The 15,523-nt window shown below is 43.0% G+C and overlaps 1 protein-coding gene across 4 annotated transcripts in view; it reads left to right on the top strand.

The window, feature by feature from the left end:
- The window catches only part of BNC2 (basonuclin zinc finger protein 2), a 427,648-nt gene that overhangs the window by 290,905 nt on the left and 121,220 nt on the right, over nt 1–15,523 (top strand). For all 4 annotated transcript variants that reach the window (XM_089913202.1, XM_089913203.1, XM_022573773.2 and 1 more), the window contains one exon: nt 5,266–5,501. In XM_089913202.1, the coding sequence (XP_089769328.1) occupies nt 5,266–5,501 (236 nt within the window). The remainder of the gene's footprint in view (nt 1–5,265; nt 5,502–15,523) is intronic.

A 15,523-nucleotide genomic window follows, 5' to 3' on the forward strand; every position in this document is an offset into this window, starting at 1 on the left:
TCTCTTACACACACCTCATTAGTGCAGTGGTTCTCTGGCCAGCAGCATCAGTGTCTTGTGGAGACTTGTTAGAAATGCCAGTTCTTGGCCCCCACCCCTGACCCAGTGAATCAGAAACTCCAGGGGAAGGTGGCCCAGCCATCTGACCTGTGTTTTAACAAGCCCTTCATCTGATTTTGAGACACATAATGTTTGAGAACCCCTACCTGGACCCCTTCCGTCTACCTGGACTGTCGTCCTCCTTTCTCGCTTGCTGATGACTTATAAGAGTATTCCTTCCCGGCAGAGTGGCCCTCTCTTCTGTGTCCTACAGTACTTTATCACATCTCTTTTACAGCAAAGATGACTTTTGCATCTGCATGCGGTACCTGCCTTGGTGATAAGTTGTTAAGTGCCAGTGAATAAACGCATGTATGCGTGAATGAAGGAGAAGAGCATTTTAGGAGGAATGGTGTTCAATCAGGTCAGCTGCTATGGCGAGATCATGGAGAAGAATGAAGAGAAAAGCGATGGGATTTTGTAGTAAGGCAGGTGTTGGTGACCTTTGAAATGCTTGCTTCAGCAGAGTGACGGGCAGGAAGCCCAGATTGTTGGGAGTTAGGGACTTCCAACATGATGAAGACTTGCACGTTTCCAGAGTTGCTTATTGACTGTTTATCTGAACGTGTGGTAGAAAAAGAAGTTCTTGGGAGAAATAATTAAGTGACCTTAGGCCAGTTACTGACCCTCACGGAATCTGTGATCTCCAAATAGGCAGTAATAGTAATACCTTGTGTTTTAAGTTTTTTTAAAGGATTAAACGAGATTATTGTAACCCTTTAGAATGATGCCTAACAGTTAGTACTTAAATGGTCATTTCCTTTATTCCCCTTCCCCGTACAACAATAATTTTTATTTATTAATGTTGTTGATGGCATCCATCACCCTTTGCAAATTTGTATGAGATATGAATTGTTCAGGATACCCTCATTCCAGTCACTGGAGAAATTGTGAATTGCATTTGGCCTGGAACTAACATACCTTGTTGGACCACTGACAGCTCCTTTGAAATACATGTTATCTAGCTGGAAGGACACCCCAAAAAGGTACTTGTCTTAGTTAAGGCTCTTTTAGATACAAATTACAGAATCCTACCTCAAGCAGACATAGAGAGAGAGAAGGGGAGAGAGAGCTTTTGTTGACTCGTGTAACTGAAAATTCTGGGAGGGTCGAACCCTCAGGCACTGCCATCTCTGTATCTTCTGGATCAAACAACATTGTCAGTCCTTAGTCTTTCTCAGACCATCCTGTGGCTCAACTGTCCTCCATGTGACTCTCATTCCCAAGCATGTTTGCCAGCTACAAATTTCAAGAAGAGGGAAGAACTCCCTAGTATTTCTAACTGAAAGCCTGGATTCAATATCACTCTTTAGACTTAGGTCACTTGCCCATTCTTTTCTGCTTTTTTTTTTTTTTTTTTTTTTGCGGTACGTGGGCCTCTCACTGTAGTGGCCTCTCCCGTTGCGGAGCACAGGCTCCGGACACGCTTGCTCAGCGGCTATGGCTCACGGGCCCAGCCACTCCGCGGCATATGGGATCTTCCCGGACCGGGGCACGAACCCGTGTCCCCTGCATCGGCAGGCGGACTCTCAACCACTGCGCCACCAGGGAAGCCCCACTTGCCCATTCTTAAACTGGTTGTCTTGGCCAAGGAACTGGGAGGTACTGGTTTTCCAGGCCTGGCTTCAGGAATATTCTGTTCTATGAAATAAATGGTACTGAGTGTAGGAGAAAAGGGGTTCCCTGAAGGGAAATCCAGTTTCTGTTCCCAGAATGAAGGGGAGGCACGGCAGGCGAAACAATTGATATCATATTATTGTACAGACAAGTGCTTTTCAAATTGTGCTTCTGGGAACTCTAGGGGTCCCACTGAGATGCTTAAACAGGAGGAAGGGAAGAAGAGGGTAACGCGTGGTGGGAAGTTGTCAAATTCATGCTCACTCGAGCTTTATTAAGAGTAGCTTCACTTTCATATATTTTTATACCCAATTTCTGGCTAAGATTTCATTTGAAAGTGGAATTTTGGCAATACCATTGAAATAGGACAATTTTAGCAGATGGTTAGGTCCGTAGCTCATAAAGGTAGATGACCATCATTTTCCCACTCCATCCTGCTGAACAAGTTCTTGCCCTACCTTTCCTTCGTTCCCATTGGCCCAACTCATATTACTAACCCACCTGAGATCCAGACTTGAATCCCCCAGTCAGACATAGGAAGAGCATGACATTAGGCAGAAGTCCAGTTCTCAGTTTACTGTTATTGTGACAGTTTAAAAATTGTTACTTCACCCTTTGCCGACCAAGGAGACGTCCCCTCCCAAAGCTGGTGTCAACTTGGTGACGCAGTACAGTCCAGCAGTTATAAAGCAGAAAATTTGATTCATTCAAGAAATTTGACCGAGCATAATCTTTGATGATATGTTTATGCTGAAATTTGCAGTTGACATCTGCAAGCTGAGCAGTTTAATTTTTCAAGCCTTCCTCTGTGGCTCATCTCCTAGGTAACTGCTGCTTAAATCACACCCGTGGGACTTTTTCCTTATCAACTATTGACTTTCTTTAACTATTTGGCCCGCCCCTTCATTTTCCATATCAGAGCCCAAAATGTAGCTATTTGTGTAAATAAAGTTTTATTGGAACATAGACATGCCCATTAGTTTAATTTAAGTCTGCTCTGTTTTCCCTCTATAGTAGCAGAGGTGAGTAGCTGTGAAACACGGAGCATGGCCCATAAACCTAAAATGTTTACAGTCCGGACCTTTACAGAAAAAGTTGTTAACCTCCACTGTATATTTATGTGGCCTATTTATTTATGTGTCTTCCTACTTCTTGACATGTGGCATGCTAAAGAATCCGTAATGTCCTTTTAATACTCTCACTTTCTGACGGTCTCACAAGCATATATAGGGAAATACTTTTGCTTTTACCTGTTCCACCTGTGCTCTTTCAATTCTCTGAACAACTTCTCTTTGTTTCTGTGCCCTCAACAGTTTAGTCCTCTTCATCTTCTAAAACTTCCAGCCCTTTTTAAGGAGTGAGAGGGAGAGGGGTGACAGCTTTCCGCCTGGCCCTAGGACACACTGATGCACACACCTGCATATACTTAATGCATAGATACAAGGTGCCGAACACATGGACAAAAATCAGGTTTGGTGTCATTTTATTTCCCCTCTACTCATCCCTCCCAGTTTCATATTTGTTGTGCTCACAGCGGTATAATTTTGTGAAGAAGTGCTTGATATGGGCCAGGAAGGTTGATAAAGGGAAACGGAAGAGGAGATTTCCCTTGACCTGCGTGCTGGATTTCTGTAAGCACAGCAGCGACTCATCAGAAGGCTGAGTAGTTAAGCTGTACTTGAAGAAAAACAGGGATAATAATACCTCTTTCCTGCATTTTTGCTGTCTAAATGCCCTGTGGAGCGAGAGAAGACTTCAATCCCTGCGCTGGTGAATCCCTTATCTTTCCCAAACGTTAAATTAATTTTTAAAGCTATTTATTCAAAGTTGACTTAACCACTAGAATAGGAAAGATCAGACAAATCAGCTTCAAGAAGTGAAGTATGAGGAAACGCGAACTCTTTGACAAAGTATTCCTGGGAGTAAATGTGTTGAATGAAGCCAGCGGGTAAATGATAAGGGCCTTTACACTGTGGATGTAAGAAGGCAATTTATCAAGAGTACATGAACTCTCCAGTGACCACAAGTCAGGAGGAAACGAGAGTGGAGGAGGAGCCCTAAAAAAATACACTTGAAATACTAAAAAGTGTGAGTGTGTGCGCGCGTGCACTTTTAAATACACACATTAATATGCAGAAATACCGGTGTATTAAAAGAGGAGCTGCTCAGAGTGTACACATACGGTAGCCTGTGCTGTTGGGGAGAAACCTTGGGTGCTTGCAGGTAGAGTTAGGATTTGAGCCTGGTGGTTGTTGTCTGATACCCATTTGCCAGACTCATGAGATTAGATGACCATCTTTCAGGCTCACGTGTTTCTCTCTTTTAATCTTCAGAAGGTCATGTGTACAATTCTGATAGTTGAGCTAATGCTTTTGTGTTCTCTTCAGGAGTTCAAAGCACCTCTCATTCGTTATCTCATTCATCTTTTCAGCATCTCTTTGAGCCCTGTAGGTGAGACAGCACTATCTTAATGGGTGACTTTAGAGAAACTGAGGAAAAATGTCATCACATTATCTGCAGTAGGGTTCCGGGTAACTCAGATAAGGATGGGGATGAGAATGTATGGCTTTATCTTGGCTTTCAGAGCTAGGGAGAAGAGATGTGATTTCTTAGATTTGAGGAGAAAAAAGCCTAATTGTTGAAATATTAGTTCCACTAAAAATATTTACTCTGAGAATGGTCATCCCCAGTTTTCTGTGCTGAAATGACGCAGCTGAAATACACAGAAATTCTTGTACTTTGATTGTAGTCATTTTTTTTTCCAGTTTCATCTCATGCTGAGCCCTTGTCAGAGCTGTTAATAAAATACCTAATTATGACTTGAATTCCTTTTCTTGTTTGTTTCTCCTGAATAACTTTTAGAGAACATTGAACTAACAGGTAAACAGCAAGAGGGGAATTTAGGAGAATTAAGTTTTGGGATAATTCCCCTTAGCTAATTCAGCTTTGAGGTAAATGACTAAGTCCCCCGACCCAGAGGTCAGCTTTCCTTATTCCCTCTGAGTTAGTCCTTTTTCCCCTGTAAGTCTAAAGAACACCTTTCTTTTCCTCTTCAAACCATCCAGGTATCATAAGGGGTGAATCTTACTCAGAAAAACGATGTTGGTTGAGCCCGCTCTTGTGGCCGAGTTGGCAGTTTTGTGCGTGTTCCTTCTTTTGGTGCAGGGAGGGGAATACCGCGGTAACTTGGGTTGAGCCATAGTTCAATTAGCAAATTAATTAGTCAGGTTTTTAGCGCCAGCCACAGTCATTTAGAAACCTCCTCAGTGGCTCTCTTCCTGAAAGCCAAATGTATTTTGTATTTGCTGTCGTCTGCAATTTATAAACACACGGAATCCAAAAAAACAAACAAACAAAACCGGGAGGAGGTGGGAAGAGCACTATTTACATTGCACAGTCCCGCTGAGACATCTGTGATTATGATCCAGCTATTAGACATGGAGCCCCCTGTAACTTCCGGTAACTCGTTTCTCCTTTCTTTGTCTCTGCCCTCTCCTTTTTATCTCTTTATTCCCACCTGCCCCTGGACCTCTGGCGGGACCACCGCAGCCTTGGATAAGCTCAGCACGCAGCACCTCTACCACCCCACCCAAGTGGAGATCGTGCAGTCCAACGTGGTGTTTGACATCAGCAGTCTGATGCTCTACGGGACGCAGGCGGTGCCTGTGAGGCTCAAGATCCTGCTGGACCGTCTCTTCAGCGTCCTGAAGCAGGAGGAGGTGCTGCACATCCTGCACGGCCTGGGCTGGACCCTGCGTGACTACGTCCGGGGGTACATCCTGCAGGTAGGGGGAGGACGTCAAGCCGGTGTCGGGGGCCAGCTGGAGAAGGGCTGGGGTAGGAGCCCTCGGCAAACCTGCCCTCCTTCCTGCCCCTCACAGGCCCGGGCATGCACACCCCATTCTGGTTAACGTGGTCCTTTTGGCAGGCTGCTCAGGGAATTGGAAGAAAGGAGCTGTGGGCCAGCGGGCCGGCATCCGGCCTCAGTGGTGAACGTTAGAAAGGAAATAGTGGTCTGTTGCCTAGGGTTGCTCTGTTTGCATTCTTTTGAATTCAACTCCCTCTCTCTACAACGCGGGCCTCCTGGCTTCCCCAACAGGCCTTATCGAAGCCCTACTAAAAGGGAGGGTACGGAGGAGGGTGATGGGTGTGCGAAAATCTGAAATTGCACTTCATCTGGGTTTCGTAGGGCTGGTTCTCACGCTTACTTGGTAGGTTTGGTATTTTCTTGGTTGTCTCTTCTCTGTACCCTAACCATTTATTGCTTCTTCATCCAAGTCAAAGGAACAACTCTGTAAACTCCCTGCTTTTGTAATCAGTAAACCCTCACATTCCAAAACATGCAAACCTGGTTGTAGATTTGGCCTTCACAGCACCTGTTCCTCCAGCTTGAGCCCCTTCTGTGTGTCAGGGGCACTTCCGGTCTGGTAAGAGTCTTGAGACTTTTCCGAAGGGCCTGCAGCCTCCACTCCCCATGCCCCCAGCCTCCTCGCCTTTTCCATCATTTTTTGCCGTATGTCATGAGTCGTTTTGCATTGTGTACTTTGCCTCTGAAATGTTTTTATGGCCATCTGTCTTCCCACGACCCTTGAAGGGTAAATGTTTGAAAGCAGCATGTTGGGAGACCCCAGGATCCAAAAAGACTACAGTGGACGATGAAGAAATACTCCCTCCTGCCAAAGGAGATCACAGTTGGAGAAGGTAGAATCTGAAGTGATGTTTTGAAATTTCTTTTGGGGGATAATACCAGGAGAATTGACCCATTCAAAAAACAAAATTGGTTTTGGTTCTGCCAGCCTTGTTGATGGCCCGAACCACCCTGTGTTGTGTGTGAGGCTGCCAGCTTGGTATGTGATGAGTGGGGGAGAGGGCCTTGAGTCTCGCCCTGGCTTTAACCTGGCGTGGACACACACACGCTCCTGTCGTTCTCCTGTGTGGTACCACCGGGTGTTAGCCAGGGCGAGCGGATGAGGGATGCTGAGTGGAAGTAGAGAAAGGGGGAAGGTAGGATCACCCGCCTGCTCCCGAGACTGCTTTAGTTAGCGTAGAATCATGTCGTAGTGAGACGTCAACTTGGAAGGCACAGGGCATTTGGCCCTCAGAAGATGAGATGGTGCTGATAACAGGAATAATTATATATTACGTTTTCAGTTTATATAAGGCTTTCACAAGCATTCTCTCATTTGCCCCAGGTTGGGGACGTTTCAGTGGGGTGAGTGGAAAGTTAAGTCCTGGGTGATCAGGGGGTCCTGAGGCGGTGCAGGGTCCAGGAGGAAGGGGCCAGGAAGAACAAAGCATGGAACCAGTTCCACAATCCCCGCTTAGGCCAATCTGGAGACACACGCAGTGCCACGTCTTTCTACAGTTGTTTCCAAAGATGATTATTAATGTCCATTTGGGGTGGGTTCTACCCTGCAGGAAGGGACAAACCTCTTGCAGCTTTCTGAATGGCACTGTCAGCTTGGCTGAGCACTCCTTCCTTTATAAACTGTAGGGTAGTACATGCCCCGACCTCGTCACATCTTTACTGCCTCCAGTGCAATGCTTCGTTCTGTCACCAGTGCTGTATTTCAGGTCCACGTGTCTATTTTTGCCTGAGATAGCTGGACCATACACTTGATCTCTTACTGTTGAAACACAGAGATACGAGCATGACTGTGATTAATTGCCATCGGAACCACCCAGTGTCCCGTAGCATTTTGACGGCAGTAAATACAGAAGCTGCTCGTTCTGTGCTGTAGTCCTGATGTTCTGCCTTGAACGGTGCCTGTTCTTTGTTTTACTTGAAATTATTACTTAGGTGTTCATTTTTTTCTCAGCATTTCCACGTAACTGTTAAGACAGGCGTAGAAAATGTACTCCATATTTAGTTTTGTGTGAGGGCCTAGGATTTAAAGATACAAAATTACAAGAGAAATTAAATTTCAGAGGAAAATTCAACAAAACCACAAACTAATAGTCTCTTATTTTGGGGTGAAATACTGCCTAATAAAGAACACTGTCACTTATTGTGATAATTACTTAATTGCGAAAATTATAATTAATTTTCATTAATGTCTTAGAGATTCTGAGAGTCTCAAATTTAATATAATCTGTTTTCTCCACTCAGGGTCTGAAATTGGCATTTTGAGAAAATCATAGATGATTTTTATATTCGAGGAACACTGGGTTTCGTTTCTGTCTTGTTTTATTGGTAGTACTGATGTCATATGGATTTTATTTAAATGATGCTTTTTGTCATTCAGCATTTATCATCTACTTGTTTCTTGTGAAAACAATTCTTGGTTTAGGAAAAAAGCAAGAGGTTGAAGGACACAATACTGTTATTTATGTAGTGAGAAGATGCTCATTTCATTAAAAAACAATAAGCAAGAGCTAGACTATAGAAATAAACCTTTTTTTCTCTAAAGCAATGTTATTTGATTATTGGCCAGTACTTTTAAAATTATATATGGTATGCTCAGATGACTTTGAATATAATTATATGTAACATTTTTGAGCAGGTAGACTATAAAATGTGCGTCCAAAGGTTGTGGAACCCTATAATGCACGATTAGTGTACAGGTCATTTTATCTGGCTAAAACTCAATTGTCTTGTAGCCCTCAAGGCATCAATTTTAGCATTATTGCTCTCAACAACAGTATATTGAATATTATGTCAGTTAGAGGAGAATAATTATCAAGGCAAGTTAGGGTGGCTGTTAGTCTTACCACATATTGACTTGGTTAGCAGCTGGCTATAGATTGTGTTACTGGGCAAATGAAGATGTACAGTAAGTTGAACTGGTGAAGCCAGGATATTAATTTAACTCTCTCTGGGCCCAAACCTACATCCCTGACGTATAAACACAGCCACTTCTGGTTTCAGAAATAGTTTCGAATGTGGAAGAATAGCAGTGTCTGATCTGATTTTGAATTTTTGGATTTGGGGGGAAAGAAGAGCTGGCCATTCAAACCTATCCTTTGCAGGCGTGTTTGAAGAGGTTATTAAAAGAGAAAGGGAGATGATTGTGGGGGCACAGATTTATTTGGGGCTAGCAATATTTTCCAAGGGTCCTGTACTGTTTCTGTAAAAATTGCTTTTCACTTATATGATTATCTGTGTGATTCATAAGCTAACCAGCTGGCTAAGACTTGCACTACAGTGACTTAAGAATCCAGGTAGTATCTTAAAGGTGAAGAACCCAGTATTCTCCTGTGTACCAATTAAAGTGTTCATTCAGAAAGTACCAGAAAAGTGAAGTAAATTTTAGGCATTTTCTCACAAAACAGAAAAAAGGAGGAAATAGGCAATTTGATCCTAAAAAGCAAACTGTAACGGAACATGAGATATTTTTTTCTGCTGCTGAAGAGTTGTTCGTATTTCAAGTCCACATCTCACAGTACGTTTATTCACAGTGAATAAAAGCAGTGTCCTGTTCTTTCCCCATTTTCCTTGTCTTTGGCCTAGGATATAAGAATATGGGTGATTATCATTGTTGAATTTAATCATTTAAAAATCAAGTGTTCACACAGTCTCTTTGCAGTTTGAACGTGTAACTGACTTGCCTGGGTTCATACGCCAGTCCACCTGTGGCAATCTCCTCCTTTGCAAATGAGTCCTGCCAGAATTCAGGGAACCTTATCAGACACTCTGAATAATTAGCTGAGGTGTCAGCAGCCTGGTGAGAGGACGAGCAGTGATGCACATTTCAAGTCACCTGTGCCTTGAAACAATCAGGACTAATAGAACAATCAACACTCTAGAAGAACATTTCCCAGAGTAGCCTGGGTGCATTTGTCTTCTGGAGATCCGACGTGAGCATTAGGCGGACCTACACTCTGGATCCTTTCCTTAGAGCCTAGTGATAACATTAGCATAATAAAGGCTCTGAGAAGTTGGTTTCTGAGGATAGATAAGTAGCTTCCACCAACCTTACCCGCTTCATAGCCTCTTCCTGTGAAGCTCATCAGAAGTCTTCCATTCCTGAACACACTCAACTCTTCTTCAACTTAGGGCGCTTGCATGTGTGGATTCTTCTACCTGGACTCCCCTACTCGTCTCTCTGCATGGGCAATGCCTTGTCCTTTGGGTGTCCGCCCACTTTTTCATGGAGACCTTTTCAGTCCAGCTTAACCCATGTAGGTCTCTTCTCATGTGGCTCTACCTCAGGATTCTGTATCCCCCAAGCTCCAATACAATTTAAAATCAGTCAAGTCAACTGTTAAAATGTTTTTTTCCTGGCTTCCTCACTCAGGAATGCCACAGAGGCAGGGTACTCAATAAGTACTTGTTAAATGAATGGGTAAAGAAACCTGCTTCACTTGATGTAGCTTGACATTTCACCATGGAACCCATGGAATATCTAATGACTTCAGTTGGTCCAAGGGCCCTTAGTCTTTCTTCAGGTGTCCTGGGGACCAAAGGCTGTAATAGCAGCTGGGCCACTGAGGGCAGTAAAAAGAGAGGCAGAAGCTCCCACACACACACCCCCCCCCCCCAGCTAGTGGTCTGTGTAGAATAAGTGTTTTGTGGTATCCATGTGGTAGGAAACATCAATATTAAGCAAACACTTGGATTTAAACAGCCCTTTGCGGAGCAAGTTCACATATGTTTCGCTCTCTGAATCCTCTTTCTTATACCACCCTCTTGTAGATATTGCCAGTGAATTAACATTTGTAGCTGTTGAAGCTCGGAGAGGTCAAGTAACTTTTCCATGATCACAGAGGCTGCAGATTGGCACAGTGGGTGTACCGTAAGCTTCCTGAGGATAAGAACCCCTTACCTCTTGTTTGTCACTGTAACCCACCTCCCAGCACCCAGCCTGGCATGTAATAGTGCTTACTAAATATTGGAGGGAGGAAATTTTGAAATCTGATTCCAACGTGGGTCTCTGACTCAATGGGCAGTGTTTGGGTGGTTTCTGGCTTTGTTTTTTAAGACTACCAAGCTGTATTTCCAGAATGTGATATGTGAGAGTCTTGTGGCATCAAAGTGGTGTGATTTGGGAAACAGAGAAGACCTGAGAAGTGCTTAATGGCAAAATTAGGTGAAATTGGTTCCTCTTTTGCGTTCCTTTTCTTGCCTATTTCCTGATACTCCACCTTGTTTCAGGTTCCCTTTGTTCTCTGATTTCCACGACGCAGACTTTTCCTCTAGATCTAATACTTAATTATGCTTCATTATAAATGCTCATCTTTGACTTACCTTTTCAGGGATACATGCCTTTTGTAATTGAGTGTAAAAAAGCAAAGGTTTTATAGCTAATTAGTAAGATTGCGACTATATCATGTGCAGGGAGTGGAGCAGAGGCGAAGTAGCTCTTTTCTCGGTCCATAAAAGGATATCAAGTTGGATAGTAAGGGGGCCCTGGCTGTTGAGTAAGAAGATCAGGCTCAAGCCTCAGTATTGCCACTGATTATTTATGTGAATATGGAAAAATGTGCCATTCTTACCCATGGTTCCTTCATCTCTAAAATTGAGATAATCCTTTATATCTCTCTTGCTTTTGAATGGCAAAATGATGAAATAACGTGGATGAAGTCATGAAGTTGTAAACTCCAATTCCAGTTGGTACTTTTCACTTACATCTATGCATAGAGCTAGGTCCGACCAGTTAACAGCAGGGCAGTATCAGGGGCCAAACATGTTTCTCTGCACATGTCCAATGCCTAGGAAAAGATAGGAAGCACATTTTAGCGATTAGTTAATGGGATAAATGTTAGTCGTTTTAGTAAGTAAACCCTGAAATACTAGTGGCCTAGCACAATAGGAATTTCTTCCTCCTCCTCAGCGAGACCAGCCGACGTTCCTGGCTGGTGAACACTTCCCTCCCAGAGGCGATTTGAGGAGTAGTAGTTTAGAGCCTCTGCCGTTTTACGGCTCTGCCCTTCTCTGGGACCTCAGCTTCCTCATCCCGGTGGCAGTCCCAAGAGAAGGTGGGTGGAGGGGTGGTGTGGGAGGTTTTCATGGACCAGGCCTGAAAGTAGAGTGGGTCACTTTTCCACGTGTCGCTAATGAGAGCTTACGTCTGATTAGGGCCATGTGATTGAAGGGAGCTAGGACACTAGTCCCACTGAACAGTCGCTCCCAGCTGTGCCTCTGCCCCTGCAGGATGCCCGCAGGTCAGTGCCCCTCTCATGTGTGGTGGAATAGCCAGCATTCTGCCTTCTTTTTAAACGGGCCAGGAAAGCTTAGGGCAGAATATTAGTGTACTTAAGGCAGGTTCTTACTAAGTTCTGGCTGCAGGTCTTACTAAGTGTGTGAAATAGACTCATGTCTTTATCCACCTCAGGCTAGGCTCCCTCACCTGTAAAGCAGGGATATTGACTACCTCATGGGTTTATTGTGAAGATAAAATAAGATGATGCACATAAGGCATTTAGTCGTGCCGCTTGCTAAGTATCCAGTAAATGTTAACTGTTAACATGATGATGAAAAAGATGATGAGAGAGGCTGCTCGAGACTGTTGCCAACCTGGCCATTTTAGAACTGTGTGCATAATGCAGCCTTAAACCCTGGATATTTTATATTTCACCATGCCTCTTAGAACAGAGTGTCTTACCAGCCAGTCTGGTAAAAAGGTAGCTACTATTGAATTGTAAATAAATAATACATACATACCTATGCATATACATACATATACACAAACTTGCATGTACATATGTACATAGTACATGCTTGATTTTACAAATAAGAGACGGGAGAGTATCATGACAAAGATTTTGGACTTTGGAGTGGAACAGACGTGGGTATAAATCTTGGTTTTACCTTTTGATAGCTCTGTCACCTAAGGTGGGTCATTTAACGTATTTGAACCTAAGTGTCTTCATCATAAAGGCTATTCAGATGATATGTATGAAGTCCTTAGTGCAGTAAGTAGCCCACAGCACTCTTCTGGAAATTAACCATTACTACGTGGTGTGTGCATGTGTGCTTTTTTTTGAGTAATGGCTTAACTCCATATATGACTATCATTTTATTACCATTGCACTTCTCTGTTTCATCAACTCTTTCAATACCCTTTCAAGCACCTGGCAAAGAATGAATGAGTACTTGATAGATTTATTTAAATGATTAGAGTATCTGGGCTTTCACCCCATTGCGTAAAGTAAAACTTACTTAAAATAGTCACCCTTTTTTTATGGCTATTATCTGACCTCACAGATTTTGAGGAAATTTCTGGAGCAGAAAGAAGAATGGATCTAGGTATAAATTCATTTAGGTAGCCCTTTAAATAACCAATTTTGTTGATTAATTACTACGTGCTGAGTACACAAGAGAAGATCTCTCAGGAAGCCTTCGCTTACAAGGAAAAAGCATCTGTTAACAAACTGTGGGAATTAAGCTCAAAACTATAAGAATGTACAGATGACCCATAGCATTGGCATAGAGTGGGATTATTTGACTCCAGCTAAAGATCGGATTATCACCACCATGGTATAAGGGGTCTTTGTATCATTTCAACATATGTGAATCTTGCAGGCAAGAAGGATCACAGGGGGATCAAGATCCCCCTGTCTTTGGCAGGGATATACAAAAGTAGATGGTTCAGGACAGTGTACTGTATTTACAGTGCCTGTTTTCCCAACCGCTTGGACTATTGTATAGATGGTATCCCAGCAATCCTCCTAACCTCCCTATTAGAGAGAGAGTTTCAGAGACTATTATCGTAGCTGAAGGCCTCAGGCAGGGTCAGAGCTGGAAATGGAATACAGGAATTTTTGAATCCCTTGCCAAAGCGCTAACAATTTGAACAGCAATGAAAATAAACACCTTATATCCAAGGACGTAGCTTGATGTTTTGTGCTCAGAGCTAAAATAAAAATATTCCTCCTTTTACCCTTGCAAAGTAGAAATGCATAGCCCACCAAATTCTAGCATGGAATTCAGTGACTACTGGAATAGGATTTATGTCTGTGGGAGATGGAGGGAGGGTTTTTGTATTGCCTAGAAGGAGCAGAAATGAGCGCAGAGCTCACTGGCCATTTGCCATTGGTAAGAACCAGTTCCGATTTACTTGAAATGGATGTTCTCTGTGATGGCATTGATTAAACCATATGATCTCCGGAGCAACACTCTTTTATGCTCCTTGTTGAATCTAAAGTCGAAAGTTCCTGAGCTTTGGGTCTAGACCTCAGTTCTACCACCGGTTAGCTCTCTAGCCTTGCAAAAAGTCAGTAATTTCTATGCGCCTCATTTTCCTGATGATACCTACATAATAGGGTTTTGAGGATAAAGAGAAGTAATTGGTTAAATTCATAGTATTGCTCAGTAAATGTTAATTCCTTAAGCTGAGGGACTTCCCAATTCCCCACTCACCAAAACCCTTAAGTTCCTAAAGCAACAAAGCTTTGTGATTCTTCTACGTGTCCATATATTTTATTTGAGCTACTGTGTTCTTTTCTAATGTTTCCCCCAATTTGACAGAAGGGGCAAGTGGAGAATGAGAGGGGCTTGCTCAGGAAATGAGCTCTATCATGACTATAGCAAAAATCATTGGAAGGCTCTCAAGACCCAACCCTAGCCTACCATCTGTTTCTTTGGAGTGACCTACATTTCAAATACTCATATGTGAGATCACGAAGGGCTGTGAAAAGCAGAAAGTGAGGTGAGGATCTGTGCAGGTTTCTAGAAGCTTTTGCTAAATCTGTGCAGATGGGACAAACATAAATAAAGATACACTTTTTTGATTCATGCATGACAGCTATGGACGTAATGCCAGCAGCAACTGGAAAGTAGAACGCGGGCCAGTACATTTGCTAGTAGAATTCAAGTGACCACTGCCAAATTGAATTACTCTAGGAAGACCTGTTGAAAGAGGAGATTCTTCAGGAAGAAGAGAGAGATTGTTACTTAGTAGAAGGGATGGAACAAACCTTTTTCCGTTTAGGAAGAGTGCTAACGTTGGGGAGAGTTGTGACCAAGTTTAAGGGAGAGCGTTGCATTTCGGTTGGGTGAGCAGCTTTGAGCTGAGGTGTTGGTGAGTGTGGTTAGGCCAATCTGGGCCTGTTGATCAGAAGCTGTTCTTCATTCACATGATGTTTACATTACCATCCGTTTCTAAGGGGAGGGACTAGTGATTCTGCTGGTTCGCAGACCTGACGTTTGCTGCTAAACAACTTAAACTTAAAAAGGTGGATTACTGGCTAGTAACTTCATAAACGGTTATTTTTAGAAATTCACCATTTGAGGTCCTGTTGCTATCGAGGAAGTATTTTCATTTGTTGGTGGCAACTGAGTCACCTCTGTATCCCCTCTCTTTCTTTCTTTCTCTCTCTCCCTCAGTCAAGGTAAACTTGGGACGAGAGACTTGGAGGGTAGGCTGGACAGTGTAGTTTTGCGTTAACAGTGCAATGCCTCGTATGGTCACAATAGACCGTAGTACATCAGACCCCAAATTAAGAGAAGGAGATATTGGTTGATACGCATTTACTCTCCAGAGCTCATCTGCAATTTACTGTGTATTTCTCACCTCTAGCCCCCAGGAAAGCATTTTTCAGAGACTTTGAGAACTGAATGAAGGTCCTGTCTGTAAGGAGAGGTTTCCTTGTTCTCATGTAATTTTCTCTCTTTAGCAAAGCCATAATAATAGTGTCAGAGGCAGCTTTCTAGTTAGAATGAGTAATGTGGTTACTGTATTTTCTATTTTTATTTTAATATGTTTTTCCTGCTGTGGATTTTTTTTTCTTTTTGATTTTAAAAATAGCAGTTGAGTAAATGTGGTAATTCGAAGAATCTGGTGCACATTGCATCCTCTCTGGGATGTGATTCTGAAGGAATACTTGTCTACAACGGGCATTTTTTCCCCCCAGATTCCTTAGTGGA

The sequence above is a fragment of the Delphinapterus leucas genome, chromosome 6 (assembly GCF_059928025.1).
Source record: "Delphinapterus leucas isolate spDelLeu-1000000601 "Yukka" chromosome 6, BTC_Dleu_Yukka2, whole genome shotgun sequence".
Classification (NCBI taxonomy): domain Eukaryota; kingdom Metazoa; phylum Chordata; class Mammalia; order Artiodactyla; family Monodontidae; genus Delphinapterus; species Delphinapterus leucas.